The 22,448-nt window shown below is 34.6% G+C and overlaps 1 protein-coding gene across 1 annotated transcript in view; it reads left to right on the forward strand.

Annotated features, from left to right (window-relative positions):
- The window catches only part of LOC137923444 (furin-like protease 2), a 300,471-nt gene that overhangs the window by 234,676 nt on the left and 43,347 nt on the right, over window positions 1–22,448 (forward strand). The window contains exon 2 of the mRNA XM_068766703.1: window positions 4,129–4,407. Within this exon, the coding sequence (XP_068622804.1) occupies window positions 4,249–4,407 (159 nt within the window). The 5' untranslated portion in view covers window positions 4,129–4,248. The remainder of the gene's footprint in view (window positions 1–4,128; window positions 4,408–22,448) is intronic.

Consider the following 22,448-nt stretch of genomic DNA (forward strand, 5'->3'; position numbering starts at 1 on the left):
TACGAATCGCTTTACTTTTCTGTTTAATCAAATTATTTTTAATGATAGTGTAAATAATTCCTCTTTTCTATTAAAAAAAATGTGTTTGGCACAAATATCATCTTGATGTTTGTATAGTATAGTACGTATATAAAAATACCCTTTATCTATGTTGGTAATTGCATATATAACTGTCCGCATCACACCGTTTATAGTATTTTAATATATTATTTCTTCTATTAAGACGTAACAGGACATAATTTTGAGCGACACAATCTGCAGCATCAGATAGTAAATAATAATTTATTTTCATGAACAAATCCATATTTTTGAAACTGTCTTTTCTAACTATAACATCATCACGCTATTTATTATTTCTGAAACCATTATTTTTTGGATAGGATATACTATGAAAACTATGTTCAGATACGATAAGATAAATTTTATGATGAATGAAAACCGTGTATATATAATTTGTAATGAATTTTACAATATTCATAATAATAATAATTAAAGGCATTTTTTTTGTTTTTGTAATATATTATTAATTGTAATATTTTTAGAAAATCTTATACTAATTGCTATGAAAAATTTATGTTTTATTTAATTAAAGGTCTACTGAATTGCAGGTTATGGTATAAGTTTAAGCATTATCAATTACAAGCGAAGACAAAATAAAAACAGCATAAATCACAATATGATTTAAATGGTGAAAAGCAATAAGAAGTTCAAAATATACATTTGTATAGAGAACTTCCTTCTTTTTCGTAGTTGGTTAAGAATGGCAATATGTAAAGACATTTATCGGAGTATTATTTGTCAGGGAGAGAGCACCTGAGCGTGGAGCACTCCATTTTCTCCGTTCTTATGAAAAGTTGTCACGTTACGTCACATAACTCGAAACATTGTTACAATGCCTCGAATAAAGGATCTCGTCTGCAAATGAAATTTACAAGTCCTCCCATGTGCTACGTGCTTATTGTGCTTTCAGATTTTTTTATACAACGGCTCTTATTATTTATCAAACAAACGTAATAGTTCGTCAGACAACTTCTAGTGAACTTCTTACTTAAGCTCTCCTAATCCTCGTTGACAAACCTGTTTTGAGATTTACAGATAACTTTTAGGTTTTGAAACTAATTGTCCTATTGTTGGAAACGGAATTTTTTTGATGATTATTTACCAAAGAGTATTTAGAGTGTAATAATAATAAAAATTGCTCGCAATTATTGGTTCGACAATTACTTATTTATAGTTATTTCGTATAAAGTGATTAAAATATATTTTAAAGTAAGGTTTTCGTAAACAACAATGACTTCCCCTAGAAAAGTTTCATTTGTGCGTAATAATATCAAGTTTATAAATATTAAAAATAAAAAACAATTTAATAGGCCCAAGAAAAATAATGTTTTTTATACGTTATTTTGCTATATTTTGGTTGAAAATCCAGCTTGCTTCCGTTTTCCAATATAACTTCTAACAAAAATGTTTTATGATAGAAGCAATAGTTCAAATATCGTTCCTATACATGTGTTCAAACAAATAGAGAAATAGTTGGTCATTTTTTATTTACATTCGGCCATTCGTTTCTATTTAGTGATATTTGAATCCTGTGGGGCTTCCGACATAGTTTGAAGCAAAACATATTTTTTATTTTTTGTGAAAATGTGCATAAATGTACCCTATTCATTCGAAGTTTTTACGTAAAGATGCGTTCAAAATTTTTTGTTTTATTAATAAAGTGTGTAAATTATACGAAAACTGCACGGTATTTACATATGACGTGAAATATATCTATTCTTTTGTTTTCTAATACGGCCATGTCAACGTATAAAGATGTCTGTTTGTATAAAATTTTTTCGTCTACGTTGTCGAGTCTCTTTTATCGTTTACATTTGTAACTGACGTAAAATATAAGAAGGGAAACAAATTCAAGACAACATCTCTATTACTTTTGTTAAATCATAATAGATATTTATTGTTGACGCTGATATTTATTGTTTGTATATCAAAGGATGTCATTGTGAACGATGTGCCTTCGGGGGCACAATGGTTTACCTGTTATTTTTACGATCTCATTGGCAAAGTATTTTGAGAAATTTCCTATTTCCTGACAATGATGATGCGTTCTAGATCTCTCTTTTTTATCAACGGCTAAGACAAATATCGGTAAACGTGCACCATTATACAGGATGTGTGACCTCCACAATTCATATATCAGTGATATTGATACCGTCTCTCGTGCTCTCTCATATCTTTTAAAAGACAATTTCGTTCGGAATTATTGAGTACACACATTACAATTTAAACCTCATTGGAACGTGACGACTTGCCGTGACTCGTAATTATTGCGGTGTGATATGCAGAATGCGCTGGATCTTTAATCCCTGTTTAGTAAAGTTTTTATTTATTTTGTCATTGTTTGACTATAAATCATTAAATGTTCTTAGTGAGATAGTTATAAAGTAACAATTGTAACTATTTTTATATTTCTAAGTTTGTACTTTCTTATTGCCTTTTGTTACTGTTTATCTCCAATAAAGTAAATAAATAAATAAATAAATTAATGAATGAATGTACAAATGTCGTATTATAAAAACTTGAAGCAAATGGAGTACGAGGAAATAACCTAAATACAAAATTCCCCTTTCTTCCGAGGCTCAAACAATCCAATATGGTATACCACATGGCAATATTTTGAACCCATTCCTTTTTATTTTTGGTGTACATCAATGATATGACAAAATCAATAAATCATTCAATAGTTTTACTTGCTGATGACATTTGTAGTACAGTTACATTTTGAAATAGTAATATCCATACTTTGGAACATGACATTAATGAATCCCAAGGAACAATAATCGAATGCGTTAAAAGTAAACATCTATTAAATAATTTAAAGAAAACAGTTTTTATGAACGTTCGACATAAACGAAGTAATAATGACCTAAACCTAACTGTTAAATGTGATATAATGAGGAAGTTATAACTGACACTAAGATGACAATTTTTTAGGGCTCCACCTTGATTTCAATATGACTTGGAAGACATAGTCCTAATATACACTTGCCATAATGTCTTTCTGGCTCAGGGGAACGGAATAAAATATAGTTGCCCAAAATCTAAAACCTTGTTTTCTCCAAAAAAATATACTCCTAATGTTTGTGCGGGTACACAACAAACTGCCGCGCGCCCCACGAGACAGTCTACTGTTTTTTCATACGTTACCTGCGCACAATTGGTTAGTAAACCATACTTGTTGATGAATTTTTAAATGATAAACTGTTATCTTAAATTGATTATCGTGTATTATTGACATATTTAAATAATTCAAATTTGACAATATTAATTTTATTATATTGACTATAATGAATGTAAATTTAAATTTAAACAAATAACTGACAATTTTTTTTCCTTTTTTTAGACACGCCTACAAAAAAACTGTACTACACTAAGCAGAATATATTTGAAATATTTTATTTTTTTATCACCTTATTTGACATGTTTTTTAACAAATATATAATTTGATTTGATTTAACATTTTGTCACATTTTTTCAACTCAACTGAACAAATCAACAAAGATTGATATTATTGACGACGTTTGATCTGTTTTTGTATGTTTGGTGGCAAACAAAATATTCTAGTTATTTATATGGGCGGTTAGCGTAAACCGCAGTCGACGTTCCTCCGTGTGAAGCGTCACCGGCAAAATTTAATAATTACTGGCGCGCTTTGTAGAGCATTAGCAGCAACAATTAAATCAGCCTTTAATTAACTATTTTGTAATTGTCACTTTTGAGCTTTATTGTGGTCAACTGTACCACAGTTTCGTCTGGTTTACAGTTTTGCCGTGTATTTGTGTCTTTATTTATATGATCTGTCAAGGTGTGCTGTAATGGTAGATATGTCGCCAAGTGTCCTCAGTGCACTTGAAATAAAAGATACAATCACTGGTAACGTTAACGCTTAGTAAAATTCATAATAAGCATTATAAAACTCTTCTACAAAAACATATCGGAGATAGCCCCAGTTGAGTTTTTAAGTAAGTTGTGTTGCTGTGTGCTGTCTGCTTGTTGTGTATATGTATATCGAAAATATTTTGACGGTATATATCGTGACGTAGTATAATTTTTTTTATTTATTTCCAGGTACCTCAATGATAGTGGTTTCAACTGGCGGTTTAAACGCATGATGCCTGAGCGCATCTGAAGTGCAGAGAGCAAGTACACGACTGATGAGGTTGTGAAGTGTTCGGTTAAGTTACCGACATGTTGTCATGGCACGCGCTCGCGTTGCTGGGCGTCCTTCAGGCCTGCGCTGGTGCACCGAATGCGACCTACCACAACCAGTTCGCGGTGCACGTCCCGGCCGGAGAGAATCACGTGGTCGACATTGCGAGGAGGCATGGCTTCGTCAACCACGGCCAGGTTAGTACTAATCATCAGTTTGTTTAGTTAAATTATAAACAATGAAGTTAAAACGATCGACTTACATATGGTTTATACCATTAATGTGTTCTTTTGTTACAACATTCGGTTGTAAAAACACATAGTATTATTTAGCGTAATTATGTTGTCAATTCGCTGTCCGAGTCACTCAATAATTTCTTGTGCAGCTATATCTAAAAATTACATCTTACTCAAAGAAACGTGGTCTCTCACTCTGAGCTTTATTGATGCTCAGTAGACTATGAAGTAGGCAGTTATCGGGATTTCTCTACGAGATCCAATGAGAAATTATGAGATTCAAAGTCGAACGAGTAAGTAGCTAATATAGCTTAGTGAAATGGAAAATTGAAGTGGGAGTGGGAAGGCCACATGGCGCATAGAACAGATCGCCGCTGTGGCCTTAAGGTTCTGAAATTGAGACATCGAACCGGCAAGCGTAGCGTAATACGTTCGCCCACAAGGTGAAAGGATGACCTTGTTGAAGTAGTTAGAAGACTCTAGATGCAGTTCACTTTCTACCGGTCCTATTGGAAATTATTTGCACAATTAAATCTCTCAATTCGAGTCCTTATAAATGAAATAGTCCTGTATTGCAATATACATGTTGCAATGGCCAAAAGTCACTCCTTGTAACAAAAAGAAAAAATATAATGAAAAATAAATTCTTGTTTTAATTATATTTAAAAAAAACGAAACTTTTGCTGAAAAGCCACTGAATTTTTGTTATAGAATAGTTACTCTAAAAAAGTGCTATATGCAAAAAAGTGACAATGATAGTGATCTTTCCAGTGGTTCGCAAATATTTTATTACAAATAGGAATACAGACATAATATAAGAGCTGAAGGTTTTACGGCGTTCTACAAGTCGCGTTTTTATAGCTGATTGATTTCGAGAGAAGACCCTGAAATATATAGGCGGTTGACTGCTGGAAAATTGTGATATAAACGATACTATAATTTTCTTTTTCTGTAACTACAATACTTTAAAAAAAACGAACGGTCGAGAGCGATGGAACTTATCGTTTCCATATGACTATTGGAGATACCGTTGCTTGGACGTCGTTTCTCTGTACATCTAACGTACTTATTGTATTTCTCAACGGTACGATCCTCAGGTTAATCTTTATAATAACGTATGCTTGTTAACAATCGCATTCATCCCGCAGATTATATTAAACTATTCAAAATACACATAAACTATGTCAATCTGTATTCTGAATTTCACCAGGTTTTACTATCTAATAGCTAGCTCCTATGTAGCTTTATGCTACCACTATTTCTTAGTACTAAAGTTTGAGAAGATGATAAAAAATTATCTAATGAAGTCTTATAAAAAACTATCAATAAAATTCTCGAGTTTGTTTCTGTATGCTCTTTCTTCTCATTTTGTTATTAGTTTATTATAAGTAATTTAAAGGGGACAACCAGTTGTTGTTACATAGCCTACGACTACAGATTCAAATACAGTATATAGTGAAAACAAGCAACATCAGTCGTAAGTGAAAAAAGAAAAATTAGGCAACAATAAGGATGATCTTTTATGATGAATTATTACTTATTATAAAAATGTATGACTAAGTATAGCAATAATATACTTCTGGTATACATTTTTTCTTGTCGTTAACAGCCGACTCAACCGAACACTGTGCTCTTATTATCGACTACCCAACTACGACTAACCTCTTGCGCGATGCAATCGTCAGCAAGCGTCACCTATCTACTCGGGCTAAAACTTTGTCGTATATACGATTGTTTAATTTCTCTTAACTTGGTTAAAATAACTCTTTCTACAATTCGCAAAAAAACTAACTTTCTTAACGAAAAGGTTCATTTAAATAAATGATATATGGTGGAGAATAGTTTTCAGTTTTGGCAGACGGCTGATGCATATGGTATAATACAGCCACTTACGCTTCTTAAAACGTCGATAAGCCTTTCCTATGCCTCAATCCACTGTTGTGCATTCCCAGATGTTTGCGCGTCACATTTTGTTCCGCCGAGGCGTGGGGCGAGTAATGTGACGGGAACTGTTCCGAAATGAAATTCACAATTCGATTCGCTTATTCCCTCCTCCCAGCGGGGGATCGGAAGTCGTGCGTATACCTTTTCAGACGGCTTGGTACATTATATCGATCTCTTATTCAATTTTCGACTCACTTGAGAATATTTTCTGTGCAACATCTATACAGTATTGCTAGCCGAAACTACTCACTATTGACTCAGACGAAACGCAAGAATTTTTTTTCGTGATAAAGTGTTGTTGATGATTTAGTCATTTATTTAATTGTATAGGGCGGAAAACATCGCTCGTGTTATCAGTCACCGGTGAGACTGAAAGGTTTTTGAGTGGCGACCTAGAGGGGGCCTACCCAAGAAGGCCCCCCTTTAGGTAGACCGGCGATATAGTTATGATAGCGGGCGGTCGTTGGATGCGGGCATCGCAAAGCCGGCCATCGTGGCAAAATTTGAGGTGGGACCTGCAGTGGGCGTCCATCGGCTGCATAGAAGAAGAATTATTATCATAAATAAATTAATATATGTTTTTTTATTGTGGGGAGTAATTATTAAAATGACATTGTTTTTTAGATTTTAGTGTTGTTTGTATGCATGAGCTGTGGTAGCCCAGTGGTAAATGACTTGCGCTTGCAGGTCGGGGGTTCCGTCCAAGATACAATCTTAAATAATTCACACTTTGTTTGTTATATGCGTGACGCTTCGGTCCTTTTGGTTCTAATGAGAAGGGATATGTCTAGCAGAGAACGTCGTATAGGTACAATGATGACGATGACAGTCGCTCCAGTGTTCAGTTAATGATATAAACATACTGTAAAATGTAATAATTTCTATTAACCTAATCAACCTCAAACGATTTCCAGACTTCTTATATTTTGTATAGAGAAATAATTTATCAGATGTGGTGAAACTTGCTAACATTCACCTACAGAGACCTATTGTATATATTTAATAATGTCAATAGTATGTGAACAGTCGGCCATATTTACATCTGTATTGTTTAAAGTAGCATCGTTCATTAAAATAATAAACTGTGTTTGGTTTACACGGCCTGTTGATGTTTGTCACAGTTATTTGAACTGTTCAGTTTGTACGGGCGCTGCGTTACAGACCGGGTAACTGAGTATATTTAATATTTGGGTAAACTTGCGGATGCGTTTTTGTTACTCGGTTCCTACACAAATGTGTAATTTAAAAAATTGAATGCAGCATCATGTCTCCTCATGTCTGCACTTAACCTTTATTACAGATACTATTTGACAAAACTCTTGTGGGTATATATTTATTCAGATTTGTGTCCATTTGGGATCATTTCCTGTGATTGATTGTGTACGTCATTAGAAAAACACCAGAAGAACCTACTTTCAATTGAAAAATAAACTATAATCAAACTGAGCATTAATCATATAATGGTATCCTTTACCTGAAATATAAAAGGGATCTGCGAAAAGAGGCCCACAAGAAACTCTGAGGTATTTGTCTTTGGTCGTTTTCACAAAATCTTTAAAACAATAGCGGAGTAATTAATCCTCGAGTCTCATTATCTTTTTTAAAATTATATATATAACATTTTTTATCTGTGGAAACTGTGGTGTATAATGTGTTGTTTAATTGTTTTTAATTTACAAGTGTCAAGTTTTTTCTGTAGTTTTCTAAATAAAAAAATCAGCTTCTGAGCTCAAACCGGATCTCAGTAATAACCATTCCTTTCTTCTGCACTTCGTAGATACACACAGTCTGTGTCTATAACGAATTTATGTACACAAATTACATGAAGTTTTACGGTTCTTATAAAAAAAATGTATTATCTTTACAGGTCGTATTTTAGAAGTTTTATTTCAATATGCACTTTGATAGTGAAACAAAAATATATCTTGATTGCACAGTTCTAAAATAAATATCAAAGCCCTTTAAAATTATATTTTATGAAATAAATACAAAACAAAAAAACAGAAAACTCTCTAAGACGTGTTGTTATATTATATTTCTGGTATAATAACAATGTCGGGGACCGACGACGTCATTGGAATCCCAACACAATGGTCCATTAGCGCCGGAAATCGCATACAGCGGTTGGCCTTCTAAGCGTCGAGTTTCGCCCCTTGACATGCCGAGAAGCGACGACTTATGGTTCGACCACGAAAGCATTGCCTCGCTCACACCCGCACACATAAGTCTATTCTATAACACTCCTTTATTTCTTTGTGTCTTCGTGGGTTAATACCTTTGGTTAAATTGTAGTTATTTTCGTTTTGCTTTGATATTCCTACGATAAAGGTAAAAGCATCTTTTCATGCAGAAAATTCGTGTCATATTCTTTATAAAAACTTAGCTTGATTTTGGTCTCCTTATTTTGTTTTATAAATTCCTGAACATGTGGATTTACCAAAGATGTTTGTTATTTATTGGGATGAGGGTGATAATAATATAATTCAAAATGTTCGTTATTTATTAGAGGTATAATTTATTGCTAAGACCATAGTTTACAGTTTTTAAAATCTAGGCTGTCTTTTTCATCCCAAAATATTTTAGATAGAAGCGTCGCTGGAGTTTCTCTCATTATCTTTTTCCCCCAGCATAAAAGCTTCCAAAAGTGGTATTAATATAAGTCAGGCGATGGCAACCAAATAGTTGAGGTTAAACCCTGTTGGGGCGATTACGCCATGATGGGTTCTAAGAGCTAAGTGTACTCCCAATGCGGTAATAATCCGTCATATAGCAGCCCGAGACAACACATTTTTTAAACCTAAAACGAGGTTTACGTTAAGCCGTCTGCGCCTTATGGTATCAAAACCTTGGGATATGTTAATGCCAAAATTTGTTATATTCAGTAACCATCTGTCACAGAAAAAAATCCGTTTACTAGCTATACATGTGACCGACACATAACGTTCGCGTGTGTAGATGCGTGAACGTTCCGTGTTACAATTATCTCATGCGTGGGACGATGCGACAGGAAGTGATACGACCTGTAGTTCCGTGGGTAGTTCGGACTTTTTTCTTTGGGCGGCGCGCGAGCAATTTCTCGACATGTAGCTACGTGCTACGGTACAATTTCGAACGTGTTCAAGATTTTGTTATTCGTAATATTTCTTATTATTCCTGCTAAACATATCTTTATTTATATTATTTCTAATAATTAAATAAAAAAATATTATTTTAATGTTTTTTTTAATCACATTCAAATATTTTTGTTTATTTTTTTTTAACGAAAATTCCAAACATTATCGTCAAATTTTGTACGTGTGGAATAATTTCAGTAGTTATTAAATATACAAAGGGCATAGGCCTACCGTATTTCCAGCGTCTTCCGACGACTTTAACATTTCATCTTAACTAATTGTTTAAAATATAAAAAAAATCTTAAAAAAGTTTTTGAACAGTGTATATTTCTCTTAACTTAGTTGTTAGAAGAAAGACACCGATCATTTCGCTTTGTTTAGTAAAAATATTGAAATATAGACTGTCTATATATATATATGTAAAAAGCGGTACGGGTGTGAACAAATTTAATATTTAATAAATTAATGAAAAGCTAAAGACAAAGTCAATAGCTTTAATACGTTTTAATAAATTGACTTTCATTTCAGTGAAGTCAAGCAGTTAAGTGAAATAAAACAAAGACCGCCGCCTTCCTACTAATAACATCCACTATTTCGTCCAACTGAATTGAATTAGCGATTAATTTAAGTCAGCACATGTATTGGTAAAGTCAAGTTCGACCACTGGAGGATATGTTTCAATTTTAAATCCAAGCTTCAGAGTTTATATTAACGTACGGCATGTAGCTGAGTTATTTTATATAATACCACCAAATTGCGGGCCTGTTAACATTTCATTCTATGGTAAATTGTTTTAATGACAATGTAAATGGGACATTATGTAAACTAAGAAAAATAAGTCGGGACCTAAAATGGTAAATACTGCACCATCATTTATTATAAATAAAACATAAAAAAACTGACACAAAGAGTCACAGGGTTTTTTACCTGATCTTTTTATACATTTATACTTTATTAATAATGATCAGAATGTTTCGTTTAAAAAATAATGTACATCATATATTTTTAAATTTGACATAGATATGTCATTGCCGTTTTAAAAAGATAATAATTATATATGTATGATATGTAGATTTACTGTTGATCTAATTTTTATGTACGAGATAATTACGAATTCTGTTGGAAGTTCTTAATAAACAAAAGAGGTTTAATATATAAAGTATATAGGTGCTTTAAAACTAATAAAATTCATAATATAGCTATTCCTTTTGCTGTCCAACTTCGGAAATGACTTTTCACTTATTACTATAATAAAAATTAAGGAATCTGACAATGTTCTTTTTGTAATTTGAGTGAACTAACTTGCTTAGTGTAAAATATAACAGTTCCGAGCTTCATGATTAAGTTAACTTCAGGAACCGAGTAAAACGTTAAACGTAATAAATGGTGTACGGGCGTCCGTTAAATATTTTCTAATCTAATTTAGTTTCGAGAGTGCAATAAAAGCTTTAAAATAATTCAACTCAAGCGGTGAAATTCTTTCCGTAAAGTTGTAGAAACCGGCTTTAAACTAGTTTATTTTATTAGCGGCGTAAATCTAATGACTCATACTTAACTTGACGATTTAATGTATGTAGAGTATTGTTAGCAGTCATGTAACATGTTAGAAAACCACAAGATTCGTCTGACCGTTCAATAGCGAAGCAAATAACATATTATCCTTTTAAATACATAAATACCTGTGGAGGTAGTGGGTAGGTAATAAAACGTCTAGAGTGGAGACCACCGACCAGCTCAGCAAAGGATGTTCACCTGCTAGGTAGACAGATTAACTTGTTCAGGTTGTCGGAAGACTCTGGATGTAGGCTACTTTCAACAGCTCACGTTTCAGTTGCTTATCGAGCCATAGAGAGGGCTCAAAATTTATTTACCAAATTGAATCAGAAATGATGAACGGATTAATTGGATGTGTAACCCTGTTAAAGTTATCGAAGAAGCCTGAATGCAGGTTGCTTTTAACAAGATTTGAAAATCTATAGGATCTATAGGAAGCTTAGTAATGCAGTGGACGTCATATGGTTGAAATGTTAAGGATATTGTAATTTATCGTGAAGTTGAAGTGGGTAGCGCCTCCTATTTAAATTTGCTAAACGTTTTGCTGAATAAGCACTAATACCGCATTTTGTTTTTTAAAATCCCGAGTATCATCATCATCGCATTAATATACAATGATGACTTACGCGCAGTATGGCGGTTTTGGTCGGACTATGTCATATGTGAGATGAGTGTTTTGGTTCTTCTATGCTTTGTATAAAATGTGAAGTTGGTTAAAGGAAACAAAATTGGATACTAAAAGTACTAATTCAGTTAAAAAGCTTACGGAAGGATTGTGCTTTTATCTCTAAATTACCACGGGTAAAAATGGAGCAGCAGAAATTACTTTCCGTTAGTTAAAAATGTACTGTATTCAATTATAGCCCATTAAATTACCCCTGAGATTATCTCGACGTAAAGATACAAGCTACCTGCATTAGCTAACTTGGAAAAAAATAAAGAAAACGAATATTAAATAGTTTGATTAGTTGACTGATATGAGGCTGGCATTAACTTAGAAGTCTCATCAGTCTGTAGAAATATATACATAAACAGATTTAACTCTGTATTTGTTCTCTTATGTATTTTTCATATGTGTTATTCCGGAATTCTTATCTATACACTGACTCATTGCAATATATCTGGAAAAAACATATCTAGACGTTAGATTAGCCGCCTTTCCCTGTGGCTCTCTGACGCCCTATAATTTTGACAACAGCTTAGAATTTTATATGGTATTAATATTGTAATACAATACTAAATTTCTACTAACTTAGTAAAATTCTAAGCGCTACAATTTTGTATCCTAGTAGCATACGAGAGAATAGTTTATTAACTATTGGCATATGTCACAAATTCGTCAAACTGTCGAGGAGTACGCTGTTCGTGCCTCCAGTTAGTAATACAATATATACTTGTAGATTGGGAGAGGCGACAGGTGCACGGACCGAAGAGCAGCAATATCTCAATGAAAAATGCTCCGTCCCCGTTCTAAAGTAATATGTCAACGTCGGAACGGATTGGTGGGGTCCGCCGGGTTGTGTAATAGTGGATTTTCCATGTGATGGCGTTGGAATCCATAACTCTTGTCAAAAGCTGGTGGGATCGAATATTCAGAGATGATGGATTCAACTTGACTTATGGTACAATAGCTGCTTTAATAATATTGGCGCGAAAATTCCTTTGCACTCAAGTTCTAGTTTTCACCAGAGCAGAGAAAGAATCCAATGATCGATTGTTTCTTATCAAAATAGCTTCGTATATGATTACAACTTTTCTTGATATTATCGGACTCAAATTTTTAACTTAACACTACAAGCTATGAACTCTTAGTATGGGAATAAAATTTTTAATTCGCCGATACTGTAATGTTGAGGGCATCTAAATGCAAATACTATTAAATTTTAGATATTAATAAATTCTTAGGAGGTATAACGTCTTGGAAAGATAGTGAATGCGAGACGCTTCCAGCCTGGTTTTTTAGAAATATACCATATTAACTTGGTTTTTATTACAGTCGGTTTGTATTTCTGTATTTTCTATTTTCACAAAAAAAATATTGGTATTTTTCAAAATATTAAGTAAATATTAATTCCAAAACTCTCAAAGTCATTTATAAAGTGTATGCGGTATATTTTAACAATTGCACAGGCAAATTGAGAGAAAATTTAAGCTTCGGAAAACACAGAATATGATTTATTCAGGTTGATTTCCGGGGGCGTGTGAACGGGCAGATGCAGGGTTACGTTTCTGCGTTATTAAAACGAAATCACGCGAGGGTAGGCACGCGAACGACCACTATTCGTGGACCTCTAGAATGTTATGAACACGTCACACGGGCTCTCAATAGTTATACACTTTGCTAGCGGCCTGGGGTTCAAGTTGTTTAGTTCCCGTTTGAAACTTACCTCGTAATGATAGACAGAGTTCTTAACACATAAAAGGTGTTTATAAGTTATGTTAATAATAACTTTTGCTACATAAAAGAAGAGGTTTATGGTATGTATATTATATATTACATACACATGATGATAATAAAGTAAAATGCGGTATATTCTTCTAAAACAGTTTATAAAACGTCTACATGAATAGGTTTTCTGGTTTTAAATTTCGTCTTATTTTTTTAATTTATAATTCGCAGGGACTCATCAAAATGTACTACCTAACTATCAGGTAAACAGATATTTATTCTGTTGGTATTACTACAACAAATATCAACATTACCGATATTCACTGCAATAACAAAATATTCTACACCACGTTGGTCTGAGCCCTAGGCGTATTGTATTTCAATCGGCTATGGCTTCGAATGAAAGAATAAATTGTCGAAACCGAGGCAATTTACTGTTAAATCAAGGCAAACAAATATCATGCGAAATGTGCAATAAATTGCGCCGTTCCGCACTCTTAGACGCCATGTAATTAGAATGTTAAAATCTATCCTGTGACCGTGCTCCTATCTTAAAGACAAATATTTGATCAATAGCTCCACAGAGTATCCGCCTGAGGAACCTAAAAGTCGGACTGTCTTAAACTTAGAACAGTTCAACTAATAACACATCTTCTTGTAAAATAACTTTAGTGATTAAAATAAATATTGTAAATTAAACAATACCGGTGAGCACAGTGTGGGACGTCCAACCACAACGTGGACAGTCATGTTAAGAACGTCGGGAGATGGTTGATGCGGGTTGCTTCAAAACGTTCCTATTGGAAATCTGTAGGGGAGGTCTCTATCGAGCAGCGGATTACCTAAGCCTAAAATGATGATGATAATGAAACGCATGTTTTGCTAACCACCAAATAATAAATAAATAATTTGATGGTTGTAGACGAATATTTGTAAATCTTGTTGGTGGGAACGACTCGCAGGCGGCACAAACAGAAAGTTAGTCAGATACAATATTCTCCAAAACTGTTAATGTCGATAGTATTAAATTTGCCGATAAAGCTTTTTAACTAAGTAAATCTACGGCTATTTTTCCAACATATATGAACAAGCAAATAGCATTAATCAAAAAGAGTATGGAGGTAACCAGAACGAAATTATAGCGTTCCACCTAACGACTTTTTCTCAGGTCTTTGTCATTTACGATTGTAAACCCTCACCATAAAAACCCATAACCGCAATTCAGCAAGTCGAAATGCTAATAGCAAAATTTGTAACGTTTGACATAGGCAATCCCGGGACATTTTATGACGAGGAGAAATAAAAATTGAACTAGAGCCGTGTATTTTATGTCATTTTTGTGTTACAGATGTTAGCGAGTGGAGTTTTATTGCTAATAAATTCGTATAGCTGGCGTCTAGACCTAACTTAAACGTAGGTAATTTATGGTTATCGGTGAGCGAAAATAAATTTGGCACGTTATGCGTTTTTTCTTAATACAGAAAAAGTTGTCAGAATTTCGCATAAGTCATTTTGTCTGGATAAGTTATAAATCTAATTATAAGGTTTCGTAGCTAGTTACAATTATATTTGTTATTGCACTTATCGTTGCACGTTTTAAACTTAATATCGCGCAGTATGATGGAGACCGCGGACCGACAAGCGCAGCACAAGAATTCCGCCAAATAGGAGAAGATACAACCTTGTTAAGGTCGTCGGAAGACGCTAGATGCAGGGTGGCTCCTACCGGTCTTTTTAGAAATCTGAATGACGAGGCCTATTTCCAGCAGTAAACATCTTATGATTGAGCTTAACATAATAATGACTACACAAAATTTTATTTTCATACAATTGGCCATTTATTATCGTTAAATAAATGTCACACATCTTGATATGTGTCATATAAAACCGTCAGAGGCGTTCTTTTTCCACTGCAAAATAGTGATAAATATCTATTTCCATCAGACTGTTCTATTGCATCAATTATCAATATATATTTTTTAAATTTTACACATATAAGTGCCTATAAATTTTATTCAAAAAACGAACTATGTATCAAAATATAGCCCAGCACAAACTGTAAAACAGATATAGCAACGGTGAATTGCAATTTGTAATTTCTTTGTTTAGATCCGTTGGGCTTAATGACGAACAACCAACAGTGTTGCTGTAATATAAATGAAATTAAAAAAGTTGGAACAAAATTCAACACAAAGCGAGCTCCCGCCGACATCGCGTGTCGAACTTCAATCGACGTGTACGTGACAAACCTAATCGACGTCGAATTAAGCTGTAATTGCACTCGGCGGTCCGAAAACGGACGCCCGTTTTAATTACAGTACAGATAACGCGCGGTTATCGGTCAAATCTCCTCTGTTAGCCTAATCTTCGTCATTATTTGGCACCGTATAAACACGGCCTTAATTACGTGTAATTCTTTTGTGTATATTTCATATAAACTTTCATTGGTTAATAACAACTGTTATGGTAATTAAGTTTTTCATATAATTGCCCTTCTAGGGTTGTCACGAATACATTCTTTTTACATATATTTTATTTTGATATACTAAAATTAAAAAATAAATTACCGTGATCTGTTTCTGTGAAATGATAATATGAACAACGCTTTCTTACATTTTGATGGTAAAACGTAGTAGATTATTAACTTCATGTTTGAACGAAAACTGCGACGAAGGAACTGTGATATTTCCCTTACAATGCTTTTTGCCCTGTTTGCGTGCAACAACAAAAGGATTTATGCCCACCGCATGTCTTAACATTTGGTAATAAAAAGTATTCGGTGTAATTAAAATCTAGAGTCCAATATGCTAACATCTTAACAAACGTATAGTGACATCTGTTATGAAAACTAAACTAAATTTGTGCTATCTCTAGTTATGGTCACCGCCTAACGTCATGTCTCCTCACATAAATTCCTAGTTGCTTACCAAAAAAAGTTAGTTTTAATCCAGGCTATCCCTACTGTCGGTTTTAGCAAATTATTGACATTTTATGCTTCTGTTGTCTGAAATACTATCTCCAATTGTGATTTGATGAGAATTCTATCCTGAGTGAAATCGATTGGTGAATTTAAAGTACTATTAAACGGGAGACAACTTAAAAGGACTGCTTTGTGTGAACATAATAAAAACTTTTAAGTAAATTAAACCCTAAAGGGTTGACAATTCTTCGGTCATAGACCACCTACAATGTCATATATGTGTCGGATAACTATAGGATGTAACTCGTCATATATGAACTTAATCAACACTTTCGTGAATATGAGTTTATGAGGTATTCCAGACATTCTTTAATAGGTCACGCGGTAAGGAAATAAACAAAAAAAACATGCGTTCGCTGCCGTGCTCGAGCTCTCGTTAGGACGATTGATGTTTGCGAGCACCGACGTCATCGATGCTCGCCGCCAGCGCACACGGCTCTGCGCTTTACACCCGACCTTGTTCACGGCAACTTCGTTAGGTGACGTAGAATAACACGGTTGCCACAATAGTTAAACATTCTTCTCTTTAAGGCTTACCGGTTTTTCCATTTGCCAGCTTTAAGCTCTTTGAAAAAGATCTCCTGAAGAACTATAGCAATATGATCAACGACTACACAGAAAGAAGGTTCCCTTAGAAAATCAAGAATCCACGCGACGAGTCGGGGTAAGAATTTCGCTGATGCATATTAATCAAGTCCAAGTATAGTCTGCGCATTAGCCAAGTTCTAAGATTTTGGAACTGATTTGTACTGGAATTGTTCCAGTCTTAAAAATAACAGATACTAGGATATATACCAGGATATCAGAGTTTGAGATAATGTGAGTAAAACAGTACTAGTGCAAAATGCATATCAGTTCTGGTACGTAATCGGCTTCACTGACTTTATCTTTAATTTCTATATTGACTACTCTTATAAAATCAGGCAGAGCTTAAAGAATATTCTCAAAAAACATGCGTTTTTAATAAATGGCACAAAAAGGATGGGTAGCAGAAATTTATTTTCTTTTTTATAACATCCACATTTATTTAATAGCGTTTGTTTCAATAATCCACCCTTTAATACCCGGGGGATATGAGGGGAAGATTTCATATTCCATCAAGAATTTTTCCCCGTACTTGTACTTTCCAGTCATCATATAAATGGACTTTCGCTACGCCAGATTCATTGTACAATAATGATATTTACTCTTAAGAAATATTGAATAGCCTAGTATCTTGAAATAAAATAATTGCGAATTAATAACATTGATAATTTTATTATTATTTAAACTTATTTATTAGAAAAACAAATCCATGTTCCTGATCGTCATACGAAGATAATAACGTATGTTATCTTATTTATAATTTATTCAATGAAAAATATATCATCTTTTGTTTAGTTAAGCCCAAAACTCGAGAATAGCAGCGATACCTTGGGCTAATTTGGAAAGGATTAAGACATAAGGGGAGGCATTTAGTAGGCCTTATAGAAAAAGGAACCAATGGCCGCTAAGCCTTCGGATGTTGGAGAGAAGACGTCGGGCTGGTACGCGCTACGTACCACGTCTACCACTACGTGGACAGACTTTGTTAAAGTCGTCGAAGGACGCTAAATGGAAGCTACTTCCAACTGGGCCTTTTGGAAATCTATGGAGGAAGCCAATGTTCAGGAGTGGACATCCGACGGCTGAAATTATGATATCGATTAATCAGTACCGTAAAGAAACTACGTGACTACTCTGAAATAGATGTGATCATTATTTTTTGTATTGGACTGTGACAGGCCAATAATTTTTGTCAATACGAAACCGGTCGGGGCAGGTAGTAATTTGATAAAAGTAGTACATGAACAAATTTTAAGGAAGTCAACACAATAGGCCAATATGTTTTATAGTCCCTACCTGCGCTAAATTACCTCTAATCGCGAGGGACGAATGGCAAACGATCGGATGTAAAGACCGACCTTTACACACTAATGTCGGTTTCCCGCCTCCAGGACTTTTATATTGCTCTATTAGTTCGTTACGAGAAAAAGTTGCGGCGACCCGTGCTTCGAACACGGGCTATGTGGGTTAGTCAAGTCGTAATGCCACGTTGGACATTACCCGATAAGGCTGTAATAGGAGTTTGCCTAGCTTCTACTTAGCATGTTCTTCTTAAAGTCTTTGTAACTTTAGAATGTGTTTGCAACTTTATTTTCTTGACGCACGCTATTTTTTTTGTGTAAATGTTCGACTGACGTCATTGTTGAATTTTTTGCTGCCCGTCTAATGAATGTTTATGTAATGGACACGGGAGAACCGAGCGTCCAAGGCTATTTATAACACTCGCTAAATGCTTAAGTTCATTAACCTTTATGTATCTTTTAAATCTACGAAAGGCCATCATTAGGCACTTTTTTGTAAGAATATTCGCGACGGACATCATCCTTGTTTTTGCTTAATCTCAACGCAATCCCAAATTTCCGCTGCTAGCCGTCACATTACAGTAATTGATGAGTTTAGTTTTTGTTTAAATCTCTATAACGCCGAGTGAACTTTTGAATGACGAGCATGCTCCACATTTTCCTCTTTGTGGTCGATAACATGAATGCCACTAGATTTAGCTTACATTTAGGGCTGTTAGTACAAGTTTTACGATACCATAAAGTTAGAGCTCAGCACTTTCCGATACTTTTAAATTATCACGTTTTCTCGGTGATAAGTGTTACATTTTGGTCATATTCGATAATGGTGTGGCGTAGTGAAATCAGTTGTTTTAAATAGCTATCATTAATTAATTACCCTGCAAACATTTTTAATACGACAAAAGCGTTTGTATTAGTAATTATCGTTTTAAATTGACATATCGCAATCTTCAAAAATAATCAAGGGAGACATTATGAAATTAACATATCCTTAGTAAAAGTCCAAAAGTAATGCGCTTGCTATTAATCTGCACTGAGCCCGCATGGTAGATCTCGGTCCGCATATATATTTGTTAAGGCAGGCATGTGAACCGGCAGCGGGACAATACAAAGCAAAGTGTGCGCAGAAGTTTGGTCCAGACAGCCGACAGCCCTGGAACATTGGAAAATATTTAACGATAGAAAACACGAGCACTTTTCAACTGTATCGGTATTTATTCGGAACGCACCCCGCTGCAGCGACCGCTCCGTTGAATATTCAGAGCGACCGACATTGATATGTTTGCCGGGGGTGCTTTCGGAATTGCAAATGTATTAAAAATTTAATTGTAAGCATTGGTTACGTTGCGCGTGATGGGTCAGCCAGGAAATGCTCATGATTCGAAAATAAACACTGCTTACGTAATCACGTATTCGCAAACGTTAATTATATTCGTGTAAACTTTTCACCTTTGAAAGAACTCTTCTCGAAAGAATCTCGTTTGCAGCGGGAGGAGAGTTACGCCTGATTTCATCTTTATAATGTTAGTAGATAGACGCCCACTGCAAGTTTAGGTCTCTCTCAAAGATCGTCATGATGACCGATTTTGCGGTGCTCGCATCCAGCGGCCTTCTGCCACCTTAGCTATGTCGTCGGTTCACTTATTGGAGGGCCTATCCACGCCGCGTCTGCTATCTGTGGTGGTCATCACTCGAGAACCTTCTGGCTAAACGGCATTCGGTTGCTTAAGCGTTGAAACCCGCCACTTCAGATCAATTCTTCGAGCTATTTCGTTAATCTTTGATTTTCTGCCGATCTCTCAATTACAATTCCATCTCGTAGCAAAACTCCGAGTAATGGTACATTGCAAGTACAATTAACATAAAAATATTATTATGTTTAAATAAGGGTATTTATGATGGGAGATACAAAAGAAATTCTTAATAACATTTGCTATTTATTTTTGTCATGTAGTAGCAACGTCAATAAGAAGTAGTTTACTTTGATAGACTGAAAGTGTATAAGAGGCGAAACTCAAAAAGGCCTTTTTGTGAATAAAAAGACGACATTCTTCACTTAATAATAAATTGAACGGAGAACTTAATAACAGAGACGGAGTTATGAAAATAATTTGATTACGTAGATATTTGGATAGCGTTATTGTATTTTTATTATAATTTGACGTTTCTATCACTTATTTATTCTAACGAAGTTTTCCTTTTTGTTTCTCAACGTAAATCTCATTTTAATATCAATGAATTACATCGCGTTTGTTTCTTCGAAGCGTAAATCCGAGCAGGATGTCTATCTAAGTTTATCCTTAATGAGGAGAGTGGCGTTGCGATGTTATACTTGAGCGTCGAGGTGGAATGCCTTATAATTAACGATTTTGGATCGGATATCCTTTTCTTATCGGTATAATGCGAAAGTTCTTTGCAGCCACCTACTTACATAATTGTGTCGGTACTTTGTTGCTTGCCGCTGCTTCTAATTATTGCATTTATTGTTTTAAAACGCACTTTCCTCATATCGCGTCTCTTTCTGTTACCAAACGCTTTCATTCTTTGATAATTATTTTGGGAGAGGGGGAGGGGGTTGATTACTTCAAATTCGAACACCAATTAGAATTCACACGCCACCACTGATATGGTCGCTGGCATCGGAATTGTAAATTGTTAATAATCTTTCTTTATATAATATATGAATACTCTTGGCGATAATTTTTCTCGCCATACAGAAGAAAGAGACACGTGCTTAAGTTGTAACTAACTCCCATCCACTAATTTATATATTTGTGACTCGTCTCAAAGAAGGAACAAAAACGTGTTCGGAGGTACTCTCACACTCTCCTCTATTAAACGTGTATGAACTTGTAAGACAAGATCCGTTTGTCGTATGAGAAGTAATTCTAGTGAAGAATTTTTTTTAAAACTCCGTGTGCAAAAGCTAACTTCTTTACAGATTGTGCAATAAAAAAATATAGTTAATGACTGCTACAAAAGAATATGTGTTTGACAAATGAAGTTTTTTTTTATACACAGTATTCAATACTACTTTTGCGAGATACGCAACAATAAATCAATTCTCAAATATCGTTTCATAAACGAACAATTAAAACAAGTAGAATTTTAAGCTACTTTGGACTCATCAAATGAAATGTTCATATTGGTCTAGGCTTTTTGGAAAGCCACAACTCATTAAATTTACGATGGTATGGCAGCTGACTGTATGAAAATGAAGAATATTGAAAGCGATTAAAAGATTTTTTAAGATCTCTTTGAATATGCTTATTTAATGTGTAATATCTATAAGCAGGATTCGTCTTTCTTTTTATCGGGTTTAGTTCGATGACCTAATGTACCTTGATCACATAGTCTGTACGGATCGATTACTCCAATAGCAGTAACAAAATAATAAATATACGCAATTTACTTCTCGCGCACAGGTTTATAGCCAATTGCTTTATAATTCCGGAGTCGCTCTACGTAATAACGAATTTCGGGTAAAGTACTTTTATTCCACGCACACCGAGCCTTCGTAATGTGAACACTGGGTTATAGTTCAATTCCCCCGATGTAATTGCGCGCTCGTAAAACTTTCATGTACATTACGTTTTAACGTTGAAATTCCGCTATCATTTTATACTGCACGAGTAATGTACGCACTCTGTTAGTGTCAGTCGCTGGGGCGTTGTGTGTGACGGTGGTTTATGCTCCGCGGCTAATTATAAATGGTGTGAGCGGTAGTTTTAATGCTGTTGTATTATGACTACGTTTTTGTCTGTCGGTTAACGCGGACGGGTTGTAAATCTCGGTGCGCTCCGCGTGCCACGTTTCTTATCATACCTCACATCGTTTAAATTACATCATTACTTTTGAAAGTAAAGCGAACTGTTGAAACTCTATTCGTACAAATAGAATCTTGTACATTCATTTTCGTAATGTTTCTTACATTCATTATAAGAGTGCATTGATTGAACTAATTACATCGGAGCAATGTTTTAAGCCTGAGCCTCTGTTGTAGTCAGTATGTTGTGAACCAGAATTGTAGGATGCTCCTCTGATATTAAGTACTGGCAAGGCACTACCCATATCAATGACGAACTAAACAGATTTAAATAGAAAATACTATGTCGAATCGCGTATCCAGTTGCTAA

Source organism: Battus philenor, unplaced genomic scaffold, assembly GCF_028537555.1.
Source record: "Battus philenor isolate CCGP_79_NKW_IND1 unplaced genomic scaffold, ilBatPhil1.0.hap1 SCAF_21, whole genome shotgun sequence".
NCBI classification, from domain to species: Eukaryota; Metazoa; Arthropoda; class Insecta; order Lepidoptera; family Papilionidae; genus Battus; species Battus philenor.